Source organism: Camelus dromedarius, chromosome 27, assembly GCF_036321535.1.
Source record: "Camelus dromedarius isolate mCamDro1 chromosome 27, mCamDro1.pat, whole genome shotgun sequence".
Lineage (NCBI taxonomy): Eukaryota > Metazoa > Chordata > Mammalia > Artiodactyla > Camelidae > Camelus > Camelus dromedarius.
In genome coordinates this window covers 5,625,226-5,651,912 of record NC_087462.1, presented here as the reverse complement: position 1 = coordinate 5,651,912, position 26,687 = coordinate 5,625,226, and the positions used below count along the sequence as shown (strand labels likewise).

General features: G+C 51.2%; 2 protein-coding genes and 1 long non-coding RNA gene across 6 annotated transcripts; 2 read left to right on the top strand and 1 right to left on the bottom strand.

Moving 5' to 3' along the window:
* Window positions 1-239: 239 nt before the first annotated feature.
* ECSIT (ECSIT signaling integrator) lies at window positions 240-10,453 on the bottom strand. Of its 2 annotated transcripts, XM_010978283.3 has the most exons (8): window positions 10,373-10,453; window positions 7,796-7,914; window positions 4,116-4,533; window positions 3,658-3,881; window positions 1,584-1,641; window positions 1,341-1,489; window positions 1,076-1,181; window positions 240-613 (listed from the first exon to the last, which is right to left on the bottom strand). In XM_010978283.3, exons 2-8 carry the CDS (start codon window positions 7,889-7,891, stop codon window positions 357-359), a joined length of 1,308 nt encoding a protein of 435 aa, XP_010976585.2. In that variant the 5' UTR covers window positions 7,892-7,914; window positions 10,373-10,453; the 3' UTR covers window positions 240-356. The 2 variants fall into 2 exon arrangements, with proteins under 2 accessions (XP_010976585.2, XP_064336329.1); XM_064480259.1 differs by lacking the exons at window positions 240-613; window positions 1,341-1,489.
* On the top strand, window positions 4,161-12,919 carry LOC105087598 (uncharacterized). 2 transcript variants are annotated; one of them, XR_004131886.2, is made up of 4 exons: window positions 4,161-4,296; window positions 6,778-6,948; window positions 10,861-10,950; window positions 11,359-12,915. It is a non-coding gene; the product is annotated as an uncharacterized LOC105087598 (long non-coding RNA). The 2 variants fall into 2 exon arrangements; XR_010378149.1 differs by having other exon boundaries at window positions 10,861-12,919.
* Window positions 12,920-19,947: 7,028 nt separating this feature from the next.
* Window positions 19,948-26,362, top strand: CNN1 (calponin 1). 2 transcript variants are annotated; one of them, XM_010978282.3, is made up of 7 exons: window positions 19,948-20,089; window positions 22,125-22,246; window positions 24,370-24,436; window positions 24,533-24,670; window positions 24,840-24,950; window positions 25,376-25,522; window positions 25,611-26,362. In XM_010978282.3, the coding sequence occupies exons 1-7, from the start codon at window positions 20,027-20,029 to the stop codon at window positions 25,854-25,856; spliced, it is 894 nt and encodes a 297-aa protein (XP_010976584.1). In that variant the 5' UTR covers window positions 19,948-20,026; the 3' UTR covers window positions 25,857-26,362. The 2 variants fall into 2 exon arrangements, with proteins under 2 accessions (XP_010976584.1, XP_064336339.1); XM_064480269.1 differs by lacking the exon at window positions 19,948-20,089 and adding an exon at window positions 21,107-21,125.
* Window positions 26,363-26,687: the final 325 nt, after the last annotated feature.

Here is a 26,687-nt window from a genome sequence, read left to right as displayed (position 1 = left end):
ATGCTGAAGGTTTAAGGCTGACTCGGGAAGAAAGAGACGGGAGAGTCCGTAGACTCTAGGGGAATGGGGGCTTCCTCCTCCGCACTCTTATCCTGAATGCATTGGGGGATGACAAGGGAAGGGTGGTAGCTGTCAAGTAAAGGCAGAGAGAAAGTCTGGGCCCCGACCAGTCAATGCTGGTTGCTGGAGCCCTTGAAAAGCCGCGACACCAGGTATTAATGGGGCAGGGGAGGCCACACTGCCAGAGAGGGGGCAAGACAGCCCCAAGCTGGAAAACTTTTATTTGCTGTACACTCAAAAGGTCATCTCATGCTTTCACACCAGTCCACAGTCTGTGCTTCTGTGACCACTCAGGCTCAGCTCTGGCCCTGCTGCTGTCGCTGCTGACTGTTTTCCTCTTCTTCTTGGCCCTCAGGTGGGGGTGGGGGTGGCAGTGGCTCCTCCAGCCCTGAGGAGGATGCTAGGAGCTCCCCGGAGGACCCAGCCAGGCGGAAGACCACTGGAATCTGGGCCAGGGCTGGGTTGGTCTCTTGCAGGCCCTGGATCCACTTGGCCAGTGTGGCCTGGTCATGGGCACCCGTCATGCATATGGCGAAGACAGGGCCTTCCTCCACTGTTGGGAGAGACAGGATCTGAGTTCGTGCAGTGGGGACTGGAGCTGCCCCCTCATGCCCACAAGGGTGGGGACTTTAAGTTCCTTTCGCATTTTGTGTGTGTCCAAGCCTTTGTACAGGTTATCCCCTCTGCCTAGCCTGCCCCACTCCTGCTTCACCTGGGGATGCAGGAATGCCTCCTGGTTCAATGTTCCACCAGGAAATCCTTCCGACTCCCACCTGAGGCTGGGTTGTATGCTTCTCCCCTGGGACCCCAAGAATATAACTTGCCTATTCCACCACAGGCCCGAACTGTGTGTGTGTGTGTGTGTGTGTGTGTGTGTGTGTGTACGTACTTGGGCCTCTGCTGGGTCTGTGTATGTGAAACTGGGCTGAGTCTCAGCCTGGGCCCCACCCCTCGACTCCTGAGGTCACACTTCTTCCTGCGCAGTGTTTGGAATCCTACCCATCCTGGTTTTTACCTTCATTGATGTCAAACTGGTAGTCATCCCAGCCACTCCTCTCGTAGGACAGGTCTAGCTGCATCGGGTAGTAAAGGTTCCACTCCTCTGGAATCTCCTCCACTTCCTACCCCGGGGAGGGGGGCACAGGCAGGGTCACAGGCCTGGGATGTTGCGGCCACCCGCTGCCTCTCCCCCCAGCCTACCCCCTCCACTTCCCTATCCTCTGCCCCACCTCTAAGCCAGCTCACTCCCCCCACGCTCAACTCCCGTCTGGGGCCTTTACCCTCTCCTCTGGGGGCAGCAAGTCAGCTCTGAGGATGTGGTAATAGACACATTTGTCTCGAAGCCACAGGGAGAAAGGGCCCTCGACGAAGATAGGCCGGGCTGGGTTGTGGTGGGCCAGGGCAGCCTGCTGATCAGGACTCTGGATTCCTGGGGTGGAGACGCACGTACTTGGGGCACCTGGGCTGAGGAGCTGTGCCCAAAGGCCCGGTGAGAACCGGGCGCCCCCTCTGCAGGACCTTACCTACAATGTGTGGCTCTGTGGGATCCGCTGCATCTGTAGCGTCTTTGGGCAAAGGCATCTGCAAAGAAAAGCAGGGGTGGAAGCTTGCAGCCTACAGCCCCTACAGAGGAGCCAGGGAGAGAGAAATAGGGAAGGGGGTTCCAGTGATTTCAGGGCCCCTCTTGGGCCTGTCTACTGGGCCTCCCCCATGTCACTCAAGCCCCCCACCTTCTTGGTTCCATCCAACTTGCCAAGAATCATTTTACTAAATCATAAATGTACAACTGCTTCTTAATGCTACACACACACTTAGATTTTTTAAAGTAATAACATTATGTCTTATTGCACCATAATCCTGCTAATAGCTTTTCAAAACTTTGAGAAAAACATTTTGATTGTATATGTGTATCTTTTTCTCTCACACTAAAAGTTCTGGTTCCTACCATGAGTAACACATTTGCATATTTGACTTATCCATCAATCTACGTAAATGGTCTTGATATTACAACTGAACAGAATGCTAAGGGATTAAGTTCAGGATCCTCAGAATACAGGCCACTGAGGACAGGCAGTCAGATGACAGTGAGTCAGAAGAAATTTTTTCTCTCTTTGGTTATGCTGTCAATTAGCCACATCCATTTGTTTTCAGCTTTGGTGAATTTCCCCCCCCCCTCCTTTTTGATTATATTTTTAATAGTCTAAACATTTCCATAGTTTAGAAGCCAACTCATATTAAATAGCTGTCTCTCTCCCACTCCTCTCTCTGCCCCATCTCCTCTGCCCGCCCAGAGATAAATCATTTCTACCCATTGCTGATTTATCGTTGAATTGCTTACGCTTGTGAAAATAAACAAATAGCTATACGCACTTTTATTTGCTCTCCCTTCTCACACTTACGGTGGCTCATGACACCACTGTGCCTACCTTGCCCTTTCACTTCTTTCAGTCTTTAACTGAGGTGCCACAGTGGACACGGACAACTCCCTCTGGATGGATACTTGGATTGTTCCCATTCTAAATCTAGGTGCTCATTGGTGATCATTCTGCCATGATCTTTCTGTATGTACTTAATAATGAGGAGGGGGGAAAGAATATTTAAATATAAAGGATATATATGAAAAAAAAAAGGTATATATCTGCTTGCAAATGCATAGATCTTTCTGGAGGGAGACATAGAAGTGGTCACCTCTGGGGAAGAAGCCTGGGGGCTAAAGGGCCAGGCTAGAGAGGAGAGCTCTTCACTGTATGTTCTTGCAAACTGTTTGGTTTCTTAATGCATTTAAAAAACAAAGAAATGAGTTAAAAACTACACTTGCTCTGCAATATACTCAAGGCCAAGTCTGCCCTCTCTCACCTGGACACCACATCACCACTTGTAGTTTCCGTGTCCTCTGTGCCACCCCCTGCAATCCAACACCATCCAGATGGCCACCAGGGGGCGCTTCCTCAAATCCTTTACTCACACCACATCCCTCCTCTTCTTAAAACCTCCCGGTGGCTCTCTCCTCACTAACCCTGTGTCCTACGTGCCTCTTCTCCCTCATCCCAACACCCTCCTCCAGGTAAAGGAGGCCCTTTCAGCATCTCATCAACTCCCAGCTGCCCTCAAGCCCTGGCCTGTGCTGCTCCCTCTGCCTGGAATGCTCTCCTTGCCTCTGTTCTGCCTGAGCCCACTTCGCCCTCACCTCCTCCAGGAAGCCCTTCCTGCTCCATGCCCCTTTTGGGTTCCCCCAGCCCCCAGGGCTTCTCTATCTCAGAACCAGTGACTCTGAGGGAACCTGTTCTCTGGGGTTGGCCTCCAGCACCAGAAGGTAAGTGCTGTGAGGGATTCTCTTTCGAGCCCTCATGTGGACTGGCAAGAGTGGGGCCCCCAGAATATGGGCAATATTTAAATCAGTTATTGAACAAACAGCTGTGGAGCCAGGAATACAGTGAGTGTGGGGAGAGGGGAAGGAGCAAAGGTCAGAGGTCAACCTGTGCTGAGGGCCATGGAATCTAGCAGAGGCTCAGCCAGGGAATCATGGCCTGTCTCAGCACAGCCACTTGGGGTTAGCGAAGGGGACCCGCCCCGGGGAGGCGGCCGAGGTGTGGATACCTGGTAGATGGTGACCCTGGCACTGAGGTTGGGCTCCATGTGCCGCAGGGCCAACCTGGCCAGGTCGATGGGGTCCTGGGGCAGGTCCCGGGGAACAGGGAACGGGTTGATGTTCTTGAAGCGGGTGAACCACAGCTTCATGCGCACAAGCTTGAGCATGGGGTAGCTTTTGCGTCCAAATATCTGAATCAGCAGGAACTCCGTCTCCTTGTTGGGCATCACCCCTGTACCAGGCAGATGCGGGCAGAGCCTCAGGGAGGGGCCGGAAGAGGGAAGGGAAGGGAAGACAGACAGAGTGAGCAAGAGATGGAGTGGGGTGTAGGGGCGAGGAGGAAGCCAGACAGACAAAAAGGAGACCAGCCAGAGCCCGGAAGCGATGGAGGGCCCGAGACCCTGAAGAGGGAGGCAGCCCACTACCTCTATAGCCCTTCCCGGTGCGTGCTGCCTGCTGGCCTCACCGTGGTTCTCCATCTGCTCCAGGACGGCGATCCCACACTCCTGCTGCCGTGGGTAGTGGATGAAAATCTTCTGGATGATGCTGCGAGGCCGGAAGACCTCCTTGGGGAAGATGTCGAGCAGCAGGTTGTAGACAGCCAGGTCCCGCTCGACGCCGTACTCCCGCATCTTGCGCAGAGCCAGGTAAATGAAATCGATGTGGCCCCGCTTGTGCACGTTGTGCTGTGTGAAGTTCTGCACGGCCCGCACAAAGCTCGCCTTGTCCTGTGCCGCATCTGGCGCCTGCCTGAACAGCTCCTCATGGCGTGCCAGGGCCTTGACCGGCCTCCTTGGGGGCTTGGGTGGGCATGGGACCAGCGATGAGTCAGGGCGGTGGGCGGCTGTGCTGCAGTGGAGGCTCCGCAGAGCCTGGGGTGGCACCTGTGGACAGAGATCCGCTGCTGGAATCTGGCGTTCCCCAGTGTCCCTGGGGGACTGCTGGGCTGGCTCTTTGCTGGGAATGGTGCCAGTGGCATCCCTAAGGGCCTCCAAGGAAGTGTGGTGCTGTGGGTACAAACCCAGGTTCAGGCACCATCGCAAAGTGTGACGCAGCAGGGGTAAAACCCCGATGGAGGGATCTGGCAATTTTCACCACGATGAGACAAGCATGCACCCTCTGACGCAGTAAGCCCACATCTGGTATTTAAATCGGACAGCTCTAGACACACCTGCACCGAAAAACTTTTGTGCAGAGGCTTGCATCATTGGTAACAGCGCAAATGTGCATCAGCAAGGAAGTAACTAAGCAAATGGCTGTGAACCTGGACAAGGAGCACCTACCACTAAGGAGGTCTCATGTGGCCTGGAGTGAGCTCTGAGGTATATCATTAAATGAGAAAAAGCAAGGTGTGAAACTGTGTACAGTAGGTTTCCATTGGTGCAAAAAAAAAAAAAAAGGAAAAGAAAACGACAGCTTATAAATAGTAGGTCCTATTATTTATAGATTCCATATTTGCAAATCTGCCTATTTGCTAAAATTCATGTTATCCCAAACCCAACACTCTTGGCGCTTTCCAGCCATTCACAGACACACGCAGTGGGACAGAACATCTGAGTCACCGAATACCTATGTTCCCAGCTGAGATGGAACAGGGTGACTGCTCTGCCTTCTTGTTTTGGCTCCCATGCTGTCACCAAGTGTCCTTTTAGAGGTTTATTTAGTGCATATTTTCTGCATCTTTTTGTTTTGGTGATACTGCTGTTGAAAATGGCCCCGAAGCCTATCTAGTGTTCCCACGTGCAAGAAGGCCGCCCTGTTCCTTACAGAGAAAATAAATACACATGGTAGGTTAAGCTTAGACATGAGTTACAGTGTTGCTGGCCATGAGTTCTAGGTTAGTGAGTCAACAGTACATATTAAATAAGATGTCCTTAACCAGAAACACATATACCACAAGGCTATGATTGATTGGTTGATGAAAATGTGACTGGAGGCTCACATGAACTGTTTCCCCTGGGAGCAATGGTTCAGTATTTGCTAATTCAGTGAATGTGGTGACTTTCTAGAATGTTACTGTGAATACTGAGAATCGACTGTATAGCTAAATGTTTTCTGCTTCTGTGAAGTATCTCTGGAAGGAAATACAATAGGCAGGCAACATCTTGCCTCTCGAGAGGGCAGATAAGTGGTGGCCAGATAAGAGAGGGACAGACCCTTGTCATGGGATAGCTTCAGAACTTTTTGCATCTTGAACTATATTGTCTGCTGTAATTACCTATGTAAAAGATAGATTTCAGAAACTGAATTTAAAAAGGAAAATGCAGGTTTCGGAGTCAGCAGGAGTCTCGGCTTGGCTGTCCTCCGCCTGGGGATGCTCACTTCCCACTCTACTGCGCAGGCCTGTTTCCCCATCTGTTATGGTGGTACTGCCCTCGGGTCAAGGAGACCTTGTTCCCCAGGTTGGGAATTGCATGCTGCCTTGAGTGGGCCAGATCCCTCTAGAATAGAAGTTGGCAAAACTATAGTCTGTGGGGCAAATCCAGTCTGCTGCCTGCTTTTGTATTAAAGTTTTATTGGAACACAGCCATGCATTCATTATGTCTGGTCTGGGGCTGCTTTGTGGCAGAGTTGAGTAGCTGTGACAGAGACCACATGGCCCACAAGGCCAGAAATATAATCTGGTCTGGGGAGGGATAAACTAGGAGTGTGAGGTTAAGAGATACACACCACTAGATATAAAATGGATAAACAACAAGGATTTACTGTACAGCACAGGGAACTATACTCAATATGTTGTAATAGCCTATAATGGAAAATAATCTGAAATAAATAAATAAATAAATAAATAAATAAATAAATAAATAAACGTATATATAAATAACTGAATCACTTTGCTATATGCCTGAAACTAACACAGTATTGTAAATCGACTATACTTCAAAAAAATATCTTAAAAAAATTTTTACTATCTGACCCTTTACAAAAAAGTTTGCCAGCCTGGTACACTAGTAGACTTCTTATTTTAATATGAATTGAATGTTTAAATTAGAATGGTTACACATAAGGCATCTTTTCAAATATATGGCTAATAAGAGCTCATATTTACTGAATATTCTTACGTTCCAGGGACTGTTGAGCACTTTCCGAGAGTGAGGCTCATTTAATCTTTCCACTGTCCATTGCAGGTGTGCACTTGGGGGTGCCTATTTTACAGATGAGGAAACCGAGGCCCAGAGAGATGAAACACGATGCCTGGTGTCTGTCACACAGCTACAGGCAGCAGAGCTAAGATGGGAGCCCCTGCTCTCATCTCTCTGCTCTGCTGCATCCAGTAGCCATCCTGATGTCCTGCTGAGGTAAGGTGATACATATGCATTTTTTAAGGCATTCATTTAAAGTGAAAGTGGGTGGTATATGCGTAGTGCAAAGAGCAGAAAAGAACCTCTAGAATGCCCCCCAAAGAAGGGGAGACACCACAAATGAAATAAGGTAAATGAAATGCAGAGCATGGGGCCTGGCACAGAGGAAGGGCTCCGTGCTCAATAGGGGAGCTATTAATGTTACCACCACCACCACCATCATTGTTGCAGTCTACAGCTGTTGATCAGCCTGGGCCTTCTGGTCACTTTGCGTAAGGAAGGGAAATTCAGTTTTCTGCTCACATCTTTACAAGTGAATGCAGGAGGTACCCACAGTTGCCACCCAAATCCACTCAGCTCAGACCTTATTTTCTTGCTTTTTTTTGGGGGGGGGTATTTAGGTTTATTATTTACTTATCTATTTATTAATTTATTATTATTTTTTTAATGGAGGTACTGGGGATAGAACTCAGGACTTTGTGCATGCTAAGCATGCACTCTACCACTGAACTATTACACCCACCCAGTTATTTATGTTTTAGTGGAGGTACTGGGGATTGAACCCAGGACCTTGTGCACGCTAAGCACATGCTCTACCACTGAGCTATACTCTCCCCCCACCACCTCAGACCATCTTAATTTCAAATTCAAGCCCCTCACTCACATGGGCCCCAACACTTCTTAAAATGAGTAAGAGACATTCAACTGGCCGTCAGAGCAGACAGGCCAGCCCAGACCTCCCCCACCCCCTCAACCAAGAGCTGGCTTCACTGGGTGGATTCTGAGGGCTTAGGACCAAATCCTGGGCCTGCCTGTCTTTCTCCACCCCAAGACTGGTGGTTACCTGAGAAAAGGGGGCTCCTGTTAGGGCAGTGCCACAGATGCCTCCCCAGCCCCGAGAGAGGCCCCGGGCCAGCAGGATGGCTTGGGCCCAGCTCATGCCTTTGCCTGTTGGGCAGACACCTGGGAAGAGAGAAGAGAGCGCATCAGCCAGGCACCCCACCCGCTAAAAGCAATGAGACCCCTCTCTTGGGCAGGGCCCCATGCCAGGCTGCACGGCTAACTCCCCAGCTCCACTGGTCCCCTCACCCACAAGGTGGAGCTTGTGACTGTTCCAATCAAGGATCGCTGTTCTGCTGGGCCAGACCCTTCACTATCTCGAGGAATTTGCTCCTGCATTGGTCTCCATCCCTAGAGGATCAGTCTGTTTTGTTCAGTAGCTTCCTTTGCATACCAAACATTTCAGCCTTGATAAAATTCAGTGTTTGTTTCAGTCACTGACCCTTGAATAACATGGCTTTGAACTGTGTGGGTCCACTTATATATATGCTGAGTTTTTTCAAAAAATATGTACCACAGTATCACACGATCTGCGGGTGGTTGAATCTGAGGATGTGGAACCGTGGAGACAAGGGCTGACTGTAAAAGTATATGTGGATTTTCAGCTGTGTGGAGGGTCGGCACTGCTAACCACTACGCTGTTCGAGGGTCAACTGTATATTCACAGAATTGTGCAACCATCGCTAAATCTTATGTTTTATTTTTTAATACTTTCATCATCCCTTCCCCCCAAAAACCTACACCCATTAGCAGTCACTCTCATCTCCCCTCACCCTCAACCCTGGGCAATCCCTAATCTTCTATCAATTTGCCTACTCTGGGAATTTCATGTAAATGAAATCATATAACATGTGCTCTTTTGTGACTGGGCTTCTTTCACTTAGCATGTTTTCAAGGTTTACCCACGCTGTAGCATGTATCAGACTTCATTCCTTTTAATTGCCAAAAACCACATTTTTATTTATCCATTCATCAACTGATGAACAATTGCATTTCTTCCCACTTTTTGACTATTATGACTAATAGTCACAATAGTGCTGCTATGAACATTTGTGTAGTTCTTGTGTGAACACGTGTTTACACTTCCCTTGGGTATATACTTAGATATCAGATTACAGGCACATATGGTAACTATGTTTAATCATTTGAGGAACTGCTGAAGTGTTTCTCAAAGTGGCTGCACCATTTTACATTCCCACCAGCAACGTACAAGGGTTCCAATTTCTCTACATTCTTGCCAATACTTGTTGTCTGTCTTTTTGATCACCAACATCCTAGTGGGTGTCAAGTGGCATCTCACCGTGGTTTAGATTTGCATTTCTCTAAAAATTAATGATGTTGAGCATCTTTTCATGGGCTTATAGGCCATTGTGTATCTTCTTTGGAGAAATATCCATTTAGATCCTTTGTCCATTTAAAAATTAGATTATTTATCTTCTCATTATTGAGTTGTATTATTGAGTTGTTTATATATTTTGGATACTAGGAGAAAGTATTTGTAAATCCATCTGCAGGCCACCACTTCAGTCCAAGACCTCTTTTCATCTACCCAGCCTCACACTTCTTTCCTTACCTGCCTCCAGTCAGTTCTCCCCAAAGTGGTCAGAGGTAGCTTTTTAAAATGTAAACTAGTGGGGAGGGTATAGCTCAGTGGTAGAGGTTCAATCCCCAGTACTCCATTAAGATAAATAAATAAACCTAATTACCTCCCCCTCAACAACAACAAAATGTAAACTAAATTCTTTGCCTAAAATTACTAATATCATACAATATAAACTTAGACATGTTCCACCCCTTATTCCTGGCAGCTCTAGTTACACTGTTTCTTAAACAAGCTAACTTTATTCTAGTCTTGGAGTCTTTGAACTTACTTTTCTCTGTTTGGAAATTTCCTCCCCAAATCAGGCCATAGCTGTCTCTGGTCATTCAGGTCTAAATTCAAATGAGCCATCCCTGACCACCACTCCACTCCCAATCTAAAGCCCCATCGTTCTGATGAATGCACATTTTTTAAAGCAATCATTAGCATCTGAAATCAGCTGTTTCAGTTATTTTTGACTTGTTCAATGTCTGGCTCTCCTGGGAGATCCGGGATTTTTGTCTTCCTTATTGCTGTGTCTCCAGCACCTGGGACAGTGCCTGGTTTATGGTAGGTACCCCAAAAGTATCCGCTGAATGGGAAGAGCTAAATTTCTACAAAACTTCTATAGATCTGAACACCTAGGCAGGGTGTACCTACGGCAGCTCTGAGGCTGGCTGCCAGAATTTTGAGTCCTTTGGGAGAAACAGACAGACGCGGGTCGAATCCCAGCCTAGCTGCCGACCTGTGGCGTGACCTCGAGTAGATGGCTTTAACCTGAGCCTCAGCTGTCTCATCTGCAAAATCAGAGACTAGGAACGTGGGAGGCGGGTACACAGAGGGCGACTTTTCCCGGCATGTCCCCGCTCCGTACTCCTTAAAGGTCACCGTGCCCTGGCTCTGCAGCCGGGATCCTCCGGGGCCGCCCTCCTGCGCTGCCAGCCCAGAACGAGCCGCCCCGGAGCCCGTAAATTCGCGCTTGCCTCCCCACGCGCGACCTACCTACTCACGCGACCAGCCGCGGAATCTCGGCCGGTTCTGTCTTGCCGCTGGGCGCCGCCATGTTGCACGGAGGTCTTCCGGGTCATGGGCTAGCAGGGAGACAGCAAATCAAGGACGCCGGTTTAGAGAGGTCCCGCCCCAAAGGGAGAAGCAACCAATAGGGAGGCGGAAAAACTTTGGCCTCGCTTCAAAACGAGCCAGGCCCCGCCCCTGGTAAGGCAAACAGCACCCTCCACCGAGGAATTGAGTATGGTCCGGGTAAGAGTGACTGGACCAGCGCCCGGCTGGGCGGCTGGACTTGGGGCAGGGCGGCGGAGGGCTGTGAATCCAACTGGCAGCCCCAGTTTCCCCACCTGAAATGTAGGAATGAAATACTAAAGGTAGTAGTAATGTGGATTCCTTCACTTGTTCAACAAACTCGAGCCTTACTGCGTGCCAGGTGCTAGGGATTTGGCACTGAGACCGGCCTAACTTGGTTTCCTCCGCAGATGTGTAGCCATCATCCTCTCCATGGCCATCAGCACTCTCAGCGGGTACAACCTGCCCTCCGTGGAGACAATCAACATCAGCCTCACTCTGTAAGGGTCAGCGAGGGCCCTAGTCGACATTCTCCACTTCACCCCTACTCTACACTCCCGTGGGGTGAGGAGTTGACAGCACTGGGAAGAGGGGTGGATACTGCTGAAGGTGTTCCAGGGAGGAAGAGACCCTTCCAGGAAAGTTCTCGGAGTGACGCTGCCCCAGCTAAGGAGCCTCCTGGGCAAGTCTCTCTCTACCCCAGCCCAGGCAGAGCCCAGACCAGGGCCTTGACCCCTGCAGGCCGGGCCCCTAGCTGCCCTGTCCAGAGCGGTCCAGAGTTGCTCCCCTCATCCCACAGACTGCAGCTGATGACTCTGGTGACCTGCTCTATGGTCGATGGGGTCCAGCTGGGTGGGACATGACATTCACTCAATCCTCTGCCTACTTCTGAACCCTGTTCCCTTCAGACCTGGTGGTGATTTTCCACAATGGAATCAGATGTTCCTGTGTTACCATTCGGCTTCTCTCTTCAGCTTCTGCTGCTTCTGGAAAGGTCCCTGGAGACACTACCTCTCCCACCACCCTACCTGCATGTGTGGAACATCTCTTGTGGGCTTGGTTACCATGTGCTCCAAGAGGACAGGGATATTTTGTTCGTTTGTTTGATATGGTGTCCCCAGCATTAGAGACAGAGCCTGGAACATGGTAGGTGCTCAATAGATGTTAGTTATTAAAGGTAGTGAATATTCCTGAAGCTCACCCCAACTTTTAAAGCCTGCCAACAGTCCCTTGTGACAGCCCCATGCATGCCTGCCTTATGGGGACTGCCTTATGCATGCCTGACTAATTACTCTGCCACTGCCCTCCCCCTGCGGACAGACCGCAGTGCCTTTCAGACTTCTATGTCCATTTGTGCCTGCTCACAGCCCTTGGTCAATTTTGAGCCCCTCACTAGTGGCCTCACTGAATGGCATGGCCATGGCTGTAGTCTGTGTAGCCAGCATCAGTGTGATGCTGTTCTAATATTTGAGGGGTGATGACCTTGATTATGCTGGTCCTGAACATCCTTAACAGGCTCTAGATGTGCCGCATCACACGGTCCAGAGACTGAGGTAGGGGAGCCCTCTCAGAGTGCCCCAGCGCAGAGTGTGGAAAGAGACTGTAGAGATCTGGAGGAGCTTCCTTCCACCCACCAGCATTCTTAGACCCAGGGCCAAAGTGGGGGAAGTTGTGCATAGGAGGCTGAGGGTGTGCCCCCCCCACCACAAGAAGGCTCAGAGTCACTCAACATGCATTTGTTATTATTATTTTTAATAGAGGTACTGGGGATTGAACCCAGGACCTCATGCACGCTAAGCACGTGCTCTACCGCTGAGCTATACCACCCCTGCCACATGCATTTACTGAGAGCCGCCTTTGCACTAGGCACTGTTCTAAGTGTTGAGGAATAGCAATGAGCAACAAAAAGATTCCTGACCTTGGGGAGCTGGCATCCTAGTGGGGGAAGACAGATGAAAGACTCAGGTTCTATAGAAATATTTTTACAACTATTTTCAGCTTGAAAAAATTAAGTGCAACTTCAAAACTGTTTAGGATATGATTTTGTGTATCATTTTGTCAATCTCCATTGACTTGGAACTTAGAACATATTACCTTTTGTATTTAACACTGATTTTTAGTCCCTTTTTGCTTGTGTGTACAATTTGATTCTCTGTGTTCTCATGTAATTTAGAGATTTAGATTTATGCCTTCTGTCATTCTGCCATCTCAAACAAAGCATCAAAATACATTCATTAATTCAACAACTATTTATATGTATTTTAAAACAAATATATGTTGTGTGCTAGATCCAGAAGGAAATATAAAATTAATTTGAAAAACAGAAATTTAAGTCCTCCAAGTGCTGAGAATTTGTTTCCAAGAAAGAGCATATTTTCATGAAGTAAAAATAAAATGCTATGTGTGGTTAACAAAACGGCTGATATTAATAAACAGATTAGGAATTTTTTAAGTAAATATTTTACAGCTTGAGCTGTGTGGTGATTACGTGGGTGTGTATGTAAGTAAAAATTCATTGAGCTCTCCATTAAGATTTGTGCATTTACTTTAAGTAATATTGAAGTTTAAAAGTGATAATTGATTCATTGAGCTACAATTTGTATCCTTTTCTATATGTATGACATACTTTTAAAGTCTGTTTAAACACTTCACATCCATTAGGGTGGCCATTATCAAAAAAATAGAACCTAACAAGTGAAGGAAGTGGAACTCTTGTACACATCTAGCAAATGTAAACTGTTTTCAGCCACCATGAAAAACAGTATGGCAGTGCCTTAAAAAATTAAAAATGGAGTTACCATATGATTCAGTAATTCCACTTCTGGGTATATACCCAAAAGAATTGAAAGCAGGGACTTGAATAGATCGTTACACAACCATGTTCATAGCAGCACAATTTACAATAGCCAAAACAACTCAAGTGTCCATCAGTGGATGCATGGGCAAAAAAAAATGTGGTGTATGTGTGTGTGTATATGTATGTGTGTGTGTATATATATATGCAATAGAATGTTATTCAGCCTTTAAAAGGAAGAAAATTCTGACACATACAACAACATGGATGAGCCTTGAGGATATAATGCTAACTGAAAGAAATTAGTCACAAAAGGACAAATACTGTATGATTCCTTTTATATGAGATACCTAGCGTAGTCAAATTATCATAGAGACAGTAAGTAGAATGGTGGGTGCCAGGGGTTAGGAGGGGGGAATAGGGAATTAGTGTTTGATAGGGGCAGAGTTTCCGTCTTGGAAGATAAAAAAACTTCTGGAGATGGATGGCGGTGATGGCTTCACAACATGAATGTACTTAATACCACAGAACTGTACACTTAAAAATGGTAAGTTTTGTGTTATACATTTTATCACAATTTAGAAAAAAGTCTATAAAAAAAGATAAGGGATACGATAAAAGTGAAGTAGAAAAGGGGAGGAGGTGCAAGAGGGGTTTGCAGTTTGAAACTGGCTGGTTTGGAGAAGGCTTCACTGAGCAGGTGAACTTTGAGTAAAACCCCGAAGGAGGTGAGTGACAATCTAGAGATTCGGGGAACACTTTGGGCACAAGGAGAAGCTGCAGAGGCCCTGTGTGGCTGGAGTGGAGTTAACTGAGGGAATGTGAAGAGGTCAGAGTGGAGTGGGGGGCTCCTGGGTTTCCCCAGAAAGCCCCGTTTTTAGGCTGTTAATAACTCAAGTAGATTAGAACATAAAACAAGGGGTTGGCAGTAGCAGAGGCTCCAGGCGAGGGCGGTTATCCGCCCCTCTAAAGCCATTTCTGTAGTCCTTTGGCCTCTACAACACAGGGCGCTCACTTGGGGTTAGAAATATACACGTAGTCAGCCCTACGATGCCTCGACGACTCTGCGCAGCCGCAGGACATCGGCCTTATCAAGATTCCTGTGATTGGTCAATCTGAGAGGTGCTGTAGCCAATCACCTGCCGGTCTAGGAGGGCTTGCGCTTTCCCACCCCCCCCCACCCCCAGCACGTTGACAGCCACGTGGGCCTCCGCAGGGAGTGCTACTGCCCTCTGCTGGGCGTGCCCTGCTACGAGCAGGCTCAGTTCGCGCTGCTCAGCAGGACCTTGGGTGAAGGCATGCGTGGTTGGTCGTAGGGTGGCTGATTCCGCAGCCGCCTTTTCGAGCTCCCGGTTTTCCTCCTCCTTGTGAGGCAGTTGCAGCTCTCATTTTATTTATCCTTCCAGAAGTAGTCGATTCAGACACACACACATCTACATATTTTTTAAACACAGAACACAATATTGCGTGTGAAGCCCTGTGGTAGACCCTTTAACTCCCAACAACTCTAGCAGCTTCACAGTGGAGGATCCTGGCAGACATCACCTTAACCAAGGGACCAAGGTTAACATCACCAGCAATGAGTCATAGTGACATCATAAGCCCCTAATATGAGAAGGGAACATCACCTCTCTGGTATCCTTCCCAGTAATGCAAAATCCCCAGTCTAATCAAGACAAACCAAATTGAGAGGCTACAAAATTACTGACCAGTACTCTTCAAAAGTGTCAAAGTCATGCAAAACTGAGGAATTATGACTAAGGAGTCTAAAAAGTCATGACAACTTAATGCAATGAAGGATCTTGGCTTGGGTCCTGGAACAGGAAAAAGGGCACGAATAAAAAATTGGAAAAATCCAAACTAAGTCTGCAGTTTATTAATAATATTGTGCCAAGGTTAATTTCGTAGTTTTGATAAAGCTACTATGGTTATGTAAGATGTCAGTAGTAGGGGCAGCAGTGTGAAGGGTATTTGGGAACTCTCTATGCTATTTTTTGCAACTTTTCTGTAAGTCTAAAATTATCTTAAAATAAAAATGAAAATCAAACCAACCTACCGAAGCAGGCACTATTAATATGCTCATTTTCCAGAGGAGGAAACTGTGGCACAGAGAGGTTAAGACACCTGTCCAAGGCCACACAGCCAGGAAGCACCAGGTCATGTCCCAAACCAATGGAATATATATCCAGGGTCCCCTCTCTTAACCATAGCACACAGTGCCTTTATTTAATTGAGACAAAATGCTGCATATTCTGCTGTCATCTTTGTCTAGCTCACGTATTCCCTGTTGATGGCTCTACAGGGTGACTTGTTATGAAAAGGCCCCTTCAATAAATGGTATTCTTCACACCTACATTTGTATGTCTAAGGACTATTCTAAAAACGAGATATGCTGGTTCAGAAGGTGTATTAGATTGGCAGGGTTTTCCAGAAAACAAAAAATGGAAACAATAGGAAAAAATATATGAGAGAGAGAGAATTTATTGTAAGGAATTGACTTCAGTGATTACGGAGGCTGAGAAGTCCAAGTCCAAGATCTGCTGTTGGCAAGTTGGGGACCCAGGAGAGTTAGATGATGTGGTTCTAGTTCAAGAACAAATGTCTGAGAACCAGGAGAGCCAACGGTATAAGTTCCAGTCCAAGAGCTGGCAGGCTTGAGACTCAAGAACAGCTGATGTTTCAGTTTCAGGCTGAAGGCAGGAAAAAAACCCATATCCCAGCTCAAGGCAGTCAGGCAGGAGGAGTTCCTTCTTGCCAGGTTGGAGGGGAGGGGTGTCAAATAGTCAAGCCTCCAACTAACCAGATGAGGTCCATCCATATTGGGAAGGGGACTGTTTTACTCAGGCTGCAAATTCAAATATTAACCTCATCTAAAAACACCCTCACAGATACACCCAGAATGTCTGACCAAGTATCTGGGCACTTCTGTCCCAATCAACTTGACACATAAAATTAACCACCAGAAATGATAAGGACATTTATCATTTTGAAAGCTATTAACAAACTGCCCACGCCCATCAATGATGCTTTCTAAGCCTCGCCAACATTGTGTGTTGTTACGTGTTCTGATTTTTGCCAGTCCAGTCCACTTAAAAAAAAAAAAAACAACTCTCTTGTTCAACCAGATTTTTCCTACAAAACATCTTCTTGCAACGTGCAAGGCTGAACAAGAGACTGGGCAGCTGTAGAATGGCCTGGAATAACCCCAGCCACAGCCTGTGACCTGACGCCCTCTCCACCCTCCAACTGGTGTTCTGGGGAGGGTTGGAATGAAAATGGGGACCCTCCCACCTCATCTGTCCTCAGTCTAAGAGTTGCTGGGCAATTATGCCCTTCCTTTGTGTGTGGTTAAGCACCAACATTTCAAATGGATGTGGGTTCCAGTCCTGACTTACCGATTTTAATTCCATTTGCTCAGCAGTGTTTGAGCACCTGCTGTGTGCAGGCACTCTTTGGGTACTGGAGATAGACCAGTGAACATGAGGTCCTGGGTTCAATCTCCAGTACCTCCATTTAAAAAAGTAAGTAAATAAATAAGTAACCTAATTTCCCCCCCAAAAAAACCCCCAAAACACTTGTTAAAATGAAAGTTTGATGTAGGGGGACATACCCACTTCCAGGTGCAAACACTTAAGTGAACAGCTCCCTTCTGCTCACCCTCTCACAGTCTGGGGGTGAGGGATGCTATTATATTAGAGCAGGTGGTCAGGGAGGGCTTCTCTGAAAAAGGGGACATCTGAGCAGAAAATATGAGGCAGAAGGTACGCAGGCATCTCGTGGAAATGCGTCCAGGCAGAAGGGACTGCTAGTGCCAAGGTGGGAGTGTGCTCGGCACTTAAGAAATACATGTGGAAGATCTGCGAGTAGTAGGAGCAGTGTGACCCTGGGAGAGTGGCTTGGTCTCTCTGAACCTGGAATTTTCTTTATCTATAAAAAGGGTCTAAGAATTTCCACCCTGAAAGGGTGATGGTGAGGATTAAATGAGATTGTGCCTGACACAGTGCCTGGCGTGGAGCCAGCCTTCCAGAAACAGAAGCCATTTTGGGAGGGGAAAGCTAGTTGGGGGGTGGGAGCTGGCAGACCCAGGATGGTAAGATAGACAAGAGTAGGGAGAAGGGGGGAATTCTCCCGGTTGACATACAGGCACAGAGGTGTGTGAGAGTGTGTGTGTGTGTGTGTGACAGTTCTGAGAGTCAGGAAGTTCATACGGGGTCTCCTAAGATTGAAGAAAGGCAGGGCTTTTCTTCATGACTGTCCTGGACTTTTCTGGAAACTCTATTCCTTACAAGAGTGCATCCTTTTCATTTTGATAGGAAACTGAGACACAGAGGGGCTGCGGCCTGGGAAACGCCAGATAGGAGCTGAGTCGGGGACAGCACACCGGCAGCCAGTGATGGGGGAGTCCCTTGGGGTTGGGGTCTCGGGAAGGGATCGGTCCCCTTTCTGCGCCTCTGCCTTCATCCATCACACAAGACAGACAATACAGAGACATAGAGAAAAACGGTGACCCAGAGACGCGGAGCAGAAACAGAGACACAGAGATGGAGAGATAATACAGAGGAGACATGGGGCGAGAGAGAAAGACAGAGACAGACAGACAGACTCAGAGTCGCAGAGAGAGACAAAGGCTGAGACAGAAAAAGACTCAGCTACGTAGAGAGACGGACGCAGAACGACCAAAAGACACAGCAAGAGATACAGAGACACCGATCCAGAATTGGAGGGACAAACGGAACCAGAAAGGGCTGTCCCCTAGGGAGACCCCGGGCTGCCCCGTCTGGGGGCGCGCCAAGTGCTCCCCCACCCCGCCCCCGTCGTGCCTGGGCTGTGACTTCAGAGCCCGCGCGGATGCTATAAATGGCCAAGCGGCCGCGGGCAGGGGGGCGGGGCCGAGTGAGTCAGAGCGTCCCGTCATCGCCTCCCGGACGCCGCCAGGCCCCGCCCCCGCCCTTCCTGGACCTCCAGGGGGCGCCAGCCGAGAGCTCGGACAAGGCGCGGGTCCTCGCATGCGCAGTGCCAACCTGTGGCCGGCAGAGGGCGGCCCAGCATGGGATGGATCCGAGAATCTGCGTGTGCTAATCCTGGCTCCGCCACCCAGGAGCTGTGTGACTCCGGGCAGTGGGCTTCACTTCTCCGTACATAATATAGACCCCACATCATAGGGCTGCTACGAGGAATGAGTTAACAAAGCCAAGCACTCAGTACACAGCGGGAGCTAATTGTAAGCTTATTTTACGTATTTTGGCGTATCTTCAACGTATCATTCATTACACTCCATCACCTTGTCCTTAGTTGCCTTAGCCCAGTTTTTCTCAAATGGGAGCAATCTGCCGCCAACTACCCCTAAACCCTTCTCAGAGACATTTGGCAATGTCTGGAGACATTTCTGTTTGTCAAGGCTAAGGGTTGGGGAAGGGGGTGCTCCTGGCACTGAGTAGGCAGAGGCGAGGGCTGCTGCTTGAAGTCCTGCAATGCTCAGGACAGCCCCCCTACCATGAGGAATTATCCAGCCCGGATGTCAACAGTACCAAGATTGAGAAACTCTGCCTTAGCCTCTTAGCGTTAGGGTCATAGCCTCATAGGCCCATGTCCAAATTCTGCTCTGGCACTGGTGAGCGATGTGACACTGAGAAAGGGATTTCACACCCCGTGCCTCAGTTTCCCCATCTGTAAAGTGCATATGATAGCAGCATCCTCTTCTGAGGGTGTTGTGAACTATGAGCTGATACATGTACAGCACTTGGGGTAGGGCCTGACATAAGGGCTGTTATATTATCATGTCACTGCTGTGCCCTTAGCATGTGGCCAGCAAATTACCATGTCCTTAACATATCATGAGTGTATGGCAGGTTGCTGATATGTTACCCAAGTGTCACTAACATGACCTTGACATTTGTGGCATGATGTGTGCATGTCATCCATGTCATCCTTGTGGTCCAGGGGTGAGATCTGGCCAGGCAGGGCTGCCTGCGAGTATTCTCTCCAGGCCAGCCTGGCTAGGACAGGGATATATGGGGGTGTCCATGGCCTGCGACCCAGAGATCCAGGATCTCTGCTCCCCCAGGTCCTTATGAGGGGCTGGAGGGGACGGCAGTAGGGTGCCAGATTCTCAGCAGAAATACTGCTATTTCCTGAGTCTTTCCCTGTGCCAGGCACTACACTGTGCATGTCAGGGGCATTATTTTTTCTGACCCTCCACCACCCTTGTGAGGCAGGCACCATCATTAGTCCATTTTACAGACGTGGCAACAGAGGCTCAGAGAGGAGAAAGGACTTGCTTACAGTTATAGACTCTTGGTTTCTGGATTTAAACCCCAGCTGGTGCTCGATAAACTACCACAGGCGTCAGTCCTGTCTCAAGACTGGAAAGAGATGAAGAGAGATGACCTCAGAGACGTGGGGACATGGCCTCAGAGTCAGACACAAAGAGACTAGGAGACCCAGCCTGAGGCCCACTGAACAGTGGGGAGAGGGGAAAGGTGGGTCTCTGTCTGGCCAAGCCCCCCAACCCAAGAATAACCCAGGCCGCCCCCCTAGGTGGAAACAATGACACAATCAGCTCCCAATACCAAGGCCCTGACATCACGAAGTGGGGGTGGCTGAGATGGGGGTGCCCCGCCCCTTGGCAGTCCCCTATGGCCAATGGGACGGCCTTGGAAGAGGCCCGGGCCGCCTCCAGATCTTCAAAAACGTGTGAGGAGGGAAGAGGGGACAGACGGAGCCTCAGCTGCTGCCCCGGTCTTCAGCGCACAGCCACCGCTGCCCACCCACCATCAGCCAGCATGTCCTCTGCTCACTTCAACCGAGGCCCCGCCTACGGGTTGTCAGCCGAGGTGAAGAACAAGGTAGGGCTGGAGGGCCTCCCCCTGCCTGGCCCACATGCCCTGCAAGGCCAGAGGCCCCACTCTCTTGAGGTTCCCTGGACCCTCTTCTTGCCCCATGTGACTTGGAACCTGAGAGAGAAACAAGATGGGGAAGGGGCGGACTTCCTCCCCGGCCTGAGCATCTCAGAGCCCTGAGCTACTGCTGAGGTGTGAAATGGGGAAACGTAAGCCATCATGGGTAAACTGAGGCGGTCGGTCCATTGCAGAAACCTCACTTGATCAGGGTCCCCTGTTAATCCTTTTTGTTCCTGGGCGGCTGGGGAAAGACTTGATTTTGCCCACATCCTCAGCCTGGCAAAGAATTTGAGGAGTGTTCCAGAGCTGGGGTTCCTGGGAGGTGAGACCCCAAAGTGTGGGAGATGGTAAAGGAGAGGGAGACAGCTAGGGAGGGCAGAGAGTGGGCATTAGGGACATAGCAAGGGTCTACTCATTTTGGAGCTGGGGAAACAATGAGACACCTTCTTAGGTCTATGGATGGGGAAAATGAGGTTTCAGAGAGGAGAGACAAGTAGCTGGGTCCTATATAAGGGAAGTGCAGAACTAGGACCCTGAACTTGCCCCTCCCTACCGACACACACCAGAATGGGGTCAGCTTGTCCAGGGCAACGAGGTGGAAGTCCCCAGCCCACTGGAATGCTCTCGTAAGTGCTGCCAGGGAAGGAGTCCCAACCCCATTGGACAGAGGGGAAGACTGAGGCTCAGGGTGGCTTTTCCCAGGGTTCCACAGGCAGGAAGTGGGGAGCTGGGATTGGGAATCTGGGTCAGGGGGATCTTAAGGGCTGGAGTAAGGGGCAGGTTGTGGGGGTAGGTGCTCAGGCCAGAGACAGATCCCAGCGCCGCCCCCGCCTCCCCCCAGCGCCGGCCCCAGAGTCGAGCGGAGCCGCCACGCCATATAAGGCGGCCTCGGGAGCCCGGCCCGCGGGGCCGCGCTATATAAGGGCCGGTTTGCTTTATAAAGCCGGGCTGGTGGGGAGGGGGGCGGCAGGGCCCGGGCCAGGTGAGGGGGAGGTCCCCCCATCTCCCCCTCTCCCAGGAGAAGGGGCAGCCAGGTCCCCCAGGGGCTGGGAGCTTGTCTGGGCTGGGGTGGAGGGTTCTGGGGAAACGGAGGGGGGCCAAGTGGGAGAAGAGAAGGCGGGGGTAGGGGAGTTGTGGGGAGAGACGTAGACAGAGATTCTGGGAGCCTGAGACAAGAGAGAGACGGATGGGGGAGGGCAGGGCGAGCCAGGAGCGAGATAAGACTGAGACAGGGATGGAGAGGCGGAGAGACGGCGGAGCCCTACCCTCACCAGAGGCAGGGAACCTGGAGTTGGAGACCGAGAGACCTATGGAGGCAGAGATGGAGGAGCCCTGGGCCCCACCCCCAGACGGACGTGGAGAGATGGGGACGCGAAGACAGGACCAAGGAAAGACAGACAGAGCTGGGAAAGAGACATCCAGCGATGGAGAGAGACAGAGAAATACAGACATGGCTGGGGCCAGCATGCTCTCACCCTCAGCCAGAGAGGGAGCCGCCGGGATGAGGACCTGGAGAGACACTGAGACAGAGATGCAAGACAGAGCAGTCCCCTGCCAGGCGGCACTCAGCACTCAAGAGCACTTCCTTAGGGCTCCTCCTTCCCTGCCTGAGGCTTCCAGGAGCGGGGCAGGGCCAGGAGAAGCTAAGCCCCAAGTTTGGTCTGGAGGGGGAACCAGAGGGCTAGGCGCCGCCCCCCCCCCCAGCTCAGTATCTCACTCTCCACCCGCCTGGTCCACATTCTCTGGTGCCAAACCTCAGAATGCCCGGAATGGCACCCTGGGCAGGTGCCACCTCAACCCGGGCCCTCAGCCCCCCAGCACACACACACCCCGTCCCCCCTCCCCATTGGACACTGGGGCAGAACTGCTTTAGTTGGGAAGGGATGGAAGAGATCAGGCTTTGGGAGCCTCGGATGGGGCCTGGGAGCCAACCTTGCTCTCCACTGTGTCCTCACCACCCTCTCTGTGCCCCCACCCCCAGCTGGCCCAGAAGTATGACCATCAGCGGGAGCAGGAGCTTCGAGAGTGGATTGAGGGGGTGACAGGACGCCGCATCGGCAACAACTTCATGGACGGCCTCAAAGACGGCATCATCCTTTGCGAGTGAGTGGGGCACTCCCTTCCCTCCGCCTTGGGCTGCCCCTGCCCCAACCCCTCACCTCTACTGCCCAAATCCCTCACACAACCATAAGCCCAGAGCTGGATTGGGCACTTTATATCTGAGACCTCAAAACAGAACTCTGAGAAGGAAAATGATCATTGTGCCCATTGAATAGAAAAGAAAACTGAGGCTCCGTTACGTGAAACACATGGCCCAGAGTCTCATGCCATTCCAACAGAAATGACTTCAGAATCTAGAGTCTTCAGTGCATACAGGGCAGCCACATTTGTGGCCTTCAGAGTTCCAACAAAGGGAGATCATAGCTAAAAGGCAGCGGGTCACAACAGTTGTCCATCACTGGCTTGGTGACCTGAGGGATGTGTCACAGTAATTCTAGTGGGCTTTGATTTTCTACTCTTCTCAGAACCTAATCACCAAGGGAGATGCAATCCCTCACAACTCTCAAGCCCTGATTCCAGATTCCACCTTCCAGATTCCACCACAACCCTATTTCTGGGCGGGCCCCTGAGCCCAGCCACAGTCCTGTCTTCATCTCTGAGTCTGACCCAGGGCAGAGTGACCATGAGGGCTAGAGCGCGTGCTTGGGAAGTTTCCCGAAGGTGCAGCCTTACCCAGCCTTAGCTGCTGGAAAGGGAGGGGCCAGGGTATGCTGTTCTACCATATCTGCTAGGAACAAGGAATGGGGGTAGGGTGGAGAACGTCCTGGTGTCACAGGTCTTAAAGAGTGCAGAGCCACCCACCTACCCATTTATGGAGTAGGTGCATTTATGGAGCACCTTCTGTATGCCAGCCAGGTCTAGGTACTGGGGATAGTGAACAAAAGACTCGACTTAGAGCTCATATAGAGCTTTAGTCCTAGTGGGGGGCGATTGACCAAATAATTAATGAAATAATCACACACATGGCTGTGGTGGGAAATGCCATGAAGAATCAAGCGAGGAAGGATGGGGTTGGTGTGCCCAGTGGGGTGAAGGGTTGCTGCTATGTACAGAATGGTCAGGGGGGGAATATTTGAACAGAATCTTGGATGAAGTGAGGGGAGCTGCTGGGAGGGCTTTTAAGGGCAGGGACAGCCAGTGCAAAGGCCCTGGGGTAGGAGCACGCCTCCTGTGTTCAAGGAACACTGAAGAAGCCCGCATGATCAGGGAAAGTGGAGGGAGTTACCTGGGGGCCAGAAGATACCGGACCTCTTAGTCATGCTAAGGAGTTAGGCTTTTATTCTCAAGGCAATGGGGGACCATGGGAGTGCTTTGAACTGGGGAGTAACTGGAACTGTATCAAGGCCATTTTAGCTGTGGGATGAAAATCATCTGGAGGCAATGAGGTGGAAGCGGGGAGCCCAAAGGGAGATCAGAGATCCAGGCAAGAGCCCAGGAGAGAGACCCTGGTGGTTCAGACCAGGGCAGAGGCCAGCTTCTGGAAGTCTTCAGGAGCAGAGCCAAAGGAATTGCTGAGGGATCAGATGTGGGGTTGAGAAAGGGAGAGGAGAGTCGAGGGCAGCAGAGGGCTTTGTCTGAGACCTGGAAGGGAGTGGTTACTGAGCTGGCGAGGATGGAGGGAATTCTAGGGTGAGGGGCAGGTGGGTGCCATGAGTCTGGGTAGGGTGGGTGTGATTGGAAATTTCCATGTGGGGAGTTGGAATAGAGGCTGAGAGGCCAGCTGCAGGGAGATATTGGGGAGTCATTGGCATAGGAATGGCATTTAAAGTCAAGAGTTTGGACGAGATCAGAGAGGGTGAGGGTGGCCAGCACAGAGGCCCCAGTTCTGAGCTGCGGGCTCTCCGTGGTGTAGAGGTCTGAAAGAGAAAAGGAGACTGGAACATGGTCACCAGTGAGGCAGGGGCACACCCGGAGACTCCTGTACACCCTTGATAGGGAGACTTTATGACCAGGACCAAGTCGAGCTCCCCGAGTTTGGTTGCCCATCTCGGTCCAGCCTGTGCCTGCCGGTGGTGTGGTGGGGCTGCTGCTGAGAGCTGACTCAGGGGAAACAGCAAAAAGGATAGTGCCCGCCGACTGTCATCCTGACCCCTAGTCCTGCTGGGTTGGGTGTGCCCGGGAGCTGCCAGGTCACCTTCCTCACTGCCCTCCCCTCCTCCTCGTAGGTTCATTAATAAGCTCCAGCCAGGCTCCGTGAAGAAGGTCAATGAATCCACCCAAAATTGGCACCAGGTGAGCCTCGACTCTCTTAACTCTTTCAAGCCCTGGCCCATAGCCCCTCAGACCTCCACCCCCTCCCACCCCTAACAACCACCGGCTCCCCTCCAGCTGGAGAACATCGGAAACTTCATCAAGGCCATCACCAAGTACGGGGTGAAGCCCCATGACATCTTTGAGGCCAACGACCTGTTCGAGAACACCAACCACACACAAGTGCAGTCCACCCTCCTGGCCCTGGCCAGCATGGTGAGTGTGGGTGGAGGGTGGGCACGGGGCAGGGGGGCTGGGCGAGTCTGGGCTGGGATGCTGGTGCCCACCCCCCCACCCCTAGCCCAGCAGGTGCAGCTAAGGGCCTTCAAGGGGACGATGCAGCCTGGGGGCTCCCTCATCAGTCCCAGCCCCCCTCCTTCCCCAGGCCAAGACGAAAGGGAACAAGGTGAACGTGGGAGTGAAATATGCAGAGAAGCAGGAACGGAAATTTGAGCCCGAGAAGCTAAGAGAAGGGAGGAACATCATCGGGCTGCAGGTACCGCCCCTTCCTCACCGGGGTCTCGCTGATGAGAGGAGGCGGGAGGACGAGGAGGCTGAGAGGGCACCCTGATCCCTGAAGGCTCGGGGGGGACAGGATGGTCCCTACTACTAAACTATCTGCTCCGCATTTTCTGTACCCTAACTCACTCCTCCAGTGGTTCTAGGGGGTGGGTACTGTTGGCATCATACCTTTTATATAGATGAGGAAACTGAGGCCAGGAGAAGCTAGCTCCCTTGCCAGGATTGCCCACTGGAAGTCAGGCCCCCGTGCTCTGAGCCACTTACCAGTCTGTGACACACCTTCTCTGGGCCTCAGTTTCCAGTCTGTAGCCTGAGGGTGGAAACTGACATCAGTTACACCTCAGGGCCCATGGGGAGATTCTGTAACCCTCGGGGTGATTCTCCTCCTGGCTTCCCTAGATGGGCACCAACAAGTTTGCCAGTCAGCAGGGCATGACAGCCTACGGCACCCGGCGCCACCTCTACGACCCTAAGCTGGGTACGGACCAGCCCCTGGACCAGGCCACCATCAGCCTGCAGATGGGCACCAACAAGGGAGCCAGCCAGGTATGCGGGGGCAGGGGGGCGCACAGGCCGGGCTGGTGGGGTCGTGCCCCTCGCCACCCCCATGGCCTGACCGCACTGCCCTCTGCAGGCCGGCATGACCGCGCCCGGGACCAAGCGTCAGATCTTCGAGCCAGGGCTGGGCATGGAACACTGTGACACACTCAATGTCAGCCTGCAGATGGGCAGCAACAAGGGGGCCTCGCAGCGGGGCATGACGGTGTACGGGCTGCCGCGCCAGGTCTACGACCCCAAGTACTGCCTGACGCCCGAGTACCCGGAGCTGGGCGAGCCTGCCCACAACCACCACCCGCACAACTACTACAACTCCGCCTAGGGCCCTGGGCCTCCCGCCTTCCCCCAGGGAGGCTGGCTGCTGCTCCTGGCAGGGCCTGGCCTGGCCCGCCAACCCCCTCCCCCTGCATGGCTCCTCCAGCCTCCTGGCACCTGCCTACAGGGTTAGCGTTTGGGGGGAGCAGATTGGGGGGCCCGTGGGGTGGGAACGGGGGTCTCCTCCCTGGAGCGCTGCAGGGGTCCAACATGGAGCCAGGTGTTCCCAACACACCCAAAGGATGCACTGAGCAAAGCTACCCTGCTGTTCCCCACTCCCCACAGGTGGCTTCCCCCAGAACAAGAAGCCCCCCAAGCGAAGCCCCCAGAGCCCAGGCTCGCCCCCCAGCCCCCAACCCCATTCCCACAGTGGGAGCAAACTGCATGCCCAGAGACCCAGCGGACACACGCGGTTTGGTTTGCAGCTGGCGTACGGGATGTGACAGCGGCGTTTGTAACGCGAGCACTTTCTTTTTCTACTTCACTGGAGCACAATAAATGCCTGTAAAATCAGCCGAGGACTTGGGGCTGCTCCGTCCCCCCAGAGCCTGCGTGGCTCTTGCGCACATGCCAACAACCCTGTTCAGATACACTCTGTCTCCCGCACACACATCTGCCCAGGCACACACACTCACCGCACCCTCAGATGCACACACACAGCTCACAGCTGCTCGCTGGACCCAGGACAGGCACCCTACTCACTCACACACAAAATCCCCACACCCACTCTCACACTCACACATGCAGTACATACTCCTACCCAAGACACATAACATACACCCTCACAAGGGTGTTCCCCCAGGACAAGAAGCCCCCCAAGTAATATCCACACACACGC

Coding starts and splice junctions, on each gene's coding strand:
- ECSIT (XM_010978283.3), bottom strand. CDS start 7,891: ATGAGCTGGGCCCAAGCCATCCTGCTGGCCCGGGGCCTCTCTCGGGGC. Junction 4,534..7,795: donor CAGGAGCCCCCTTTTCTCAG/GTAACCACCAGT, acceptor CTCTGTCCACAG/GTGCCACCCCAGGCTCTGCG. Junction 1,642..3,657: donor CCAGGGTCACCATCTACCAG/GTATCCACACCT, acceptor TTTTCTTTGCAG/ATGCCTTTGCCCAAAGACGC.
- CNN1 (XM_010978282.3), top strand. CDS start 20,027: ATGTCCTCTGCTCACTTCAACCGAGGCCCCGCCTACGGGTTGTCAGCC. Junction 22,247..24,369: donor GACGGCATCATCCTTTGCGA/GTGAGTGGGGCA, acceptor TCCTCCTCGTAG/GTTCATTAATAAGCTCCAGC. Junction 24,671..24,839: donor TCCTGGCCCTGGCCAGCATG/GTGAGTGTGGGT, acceptor CTCCTTCCCCAG/GCCAAGACGAAAGGGAACAA.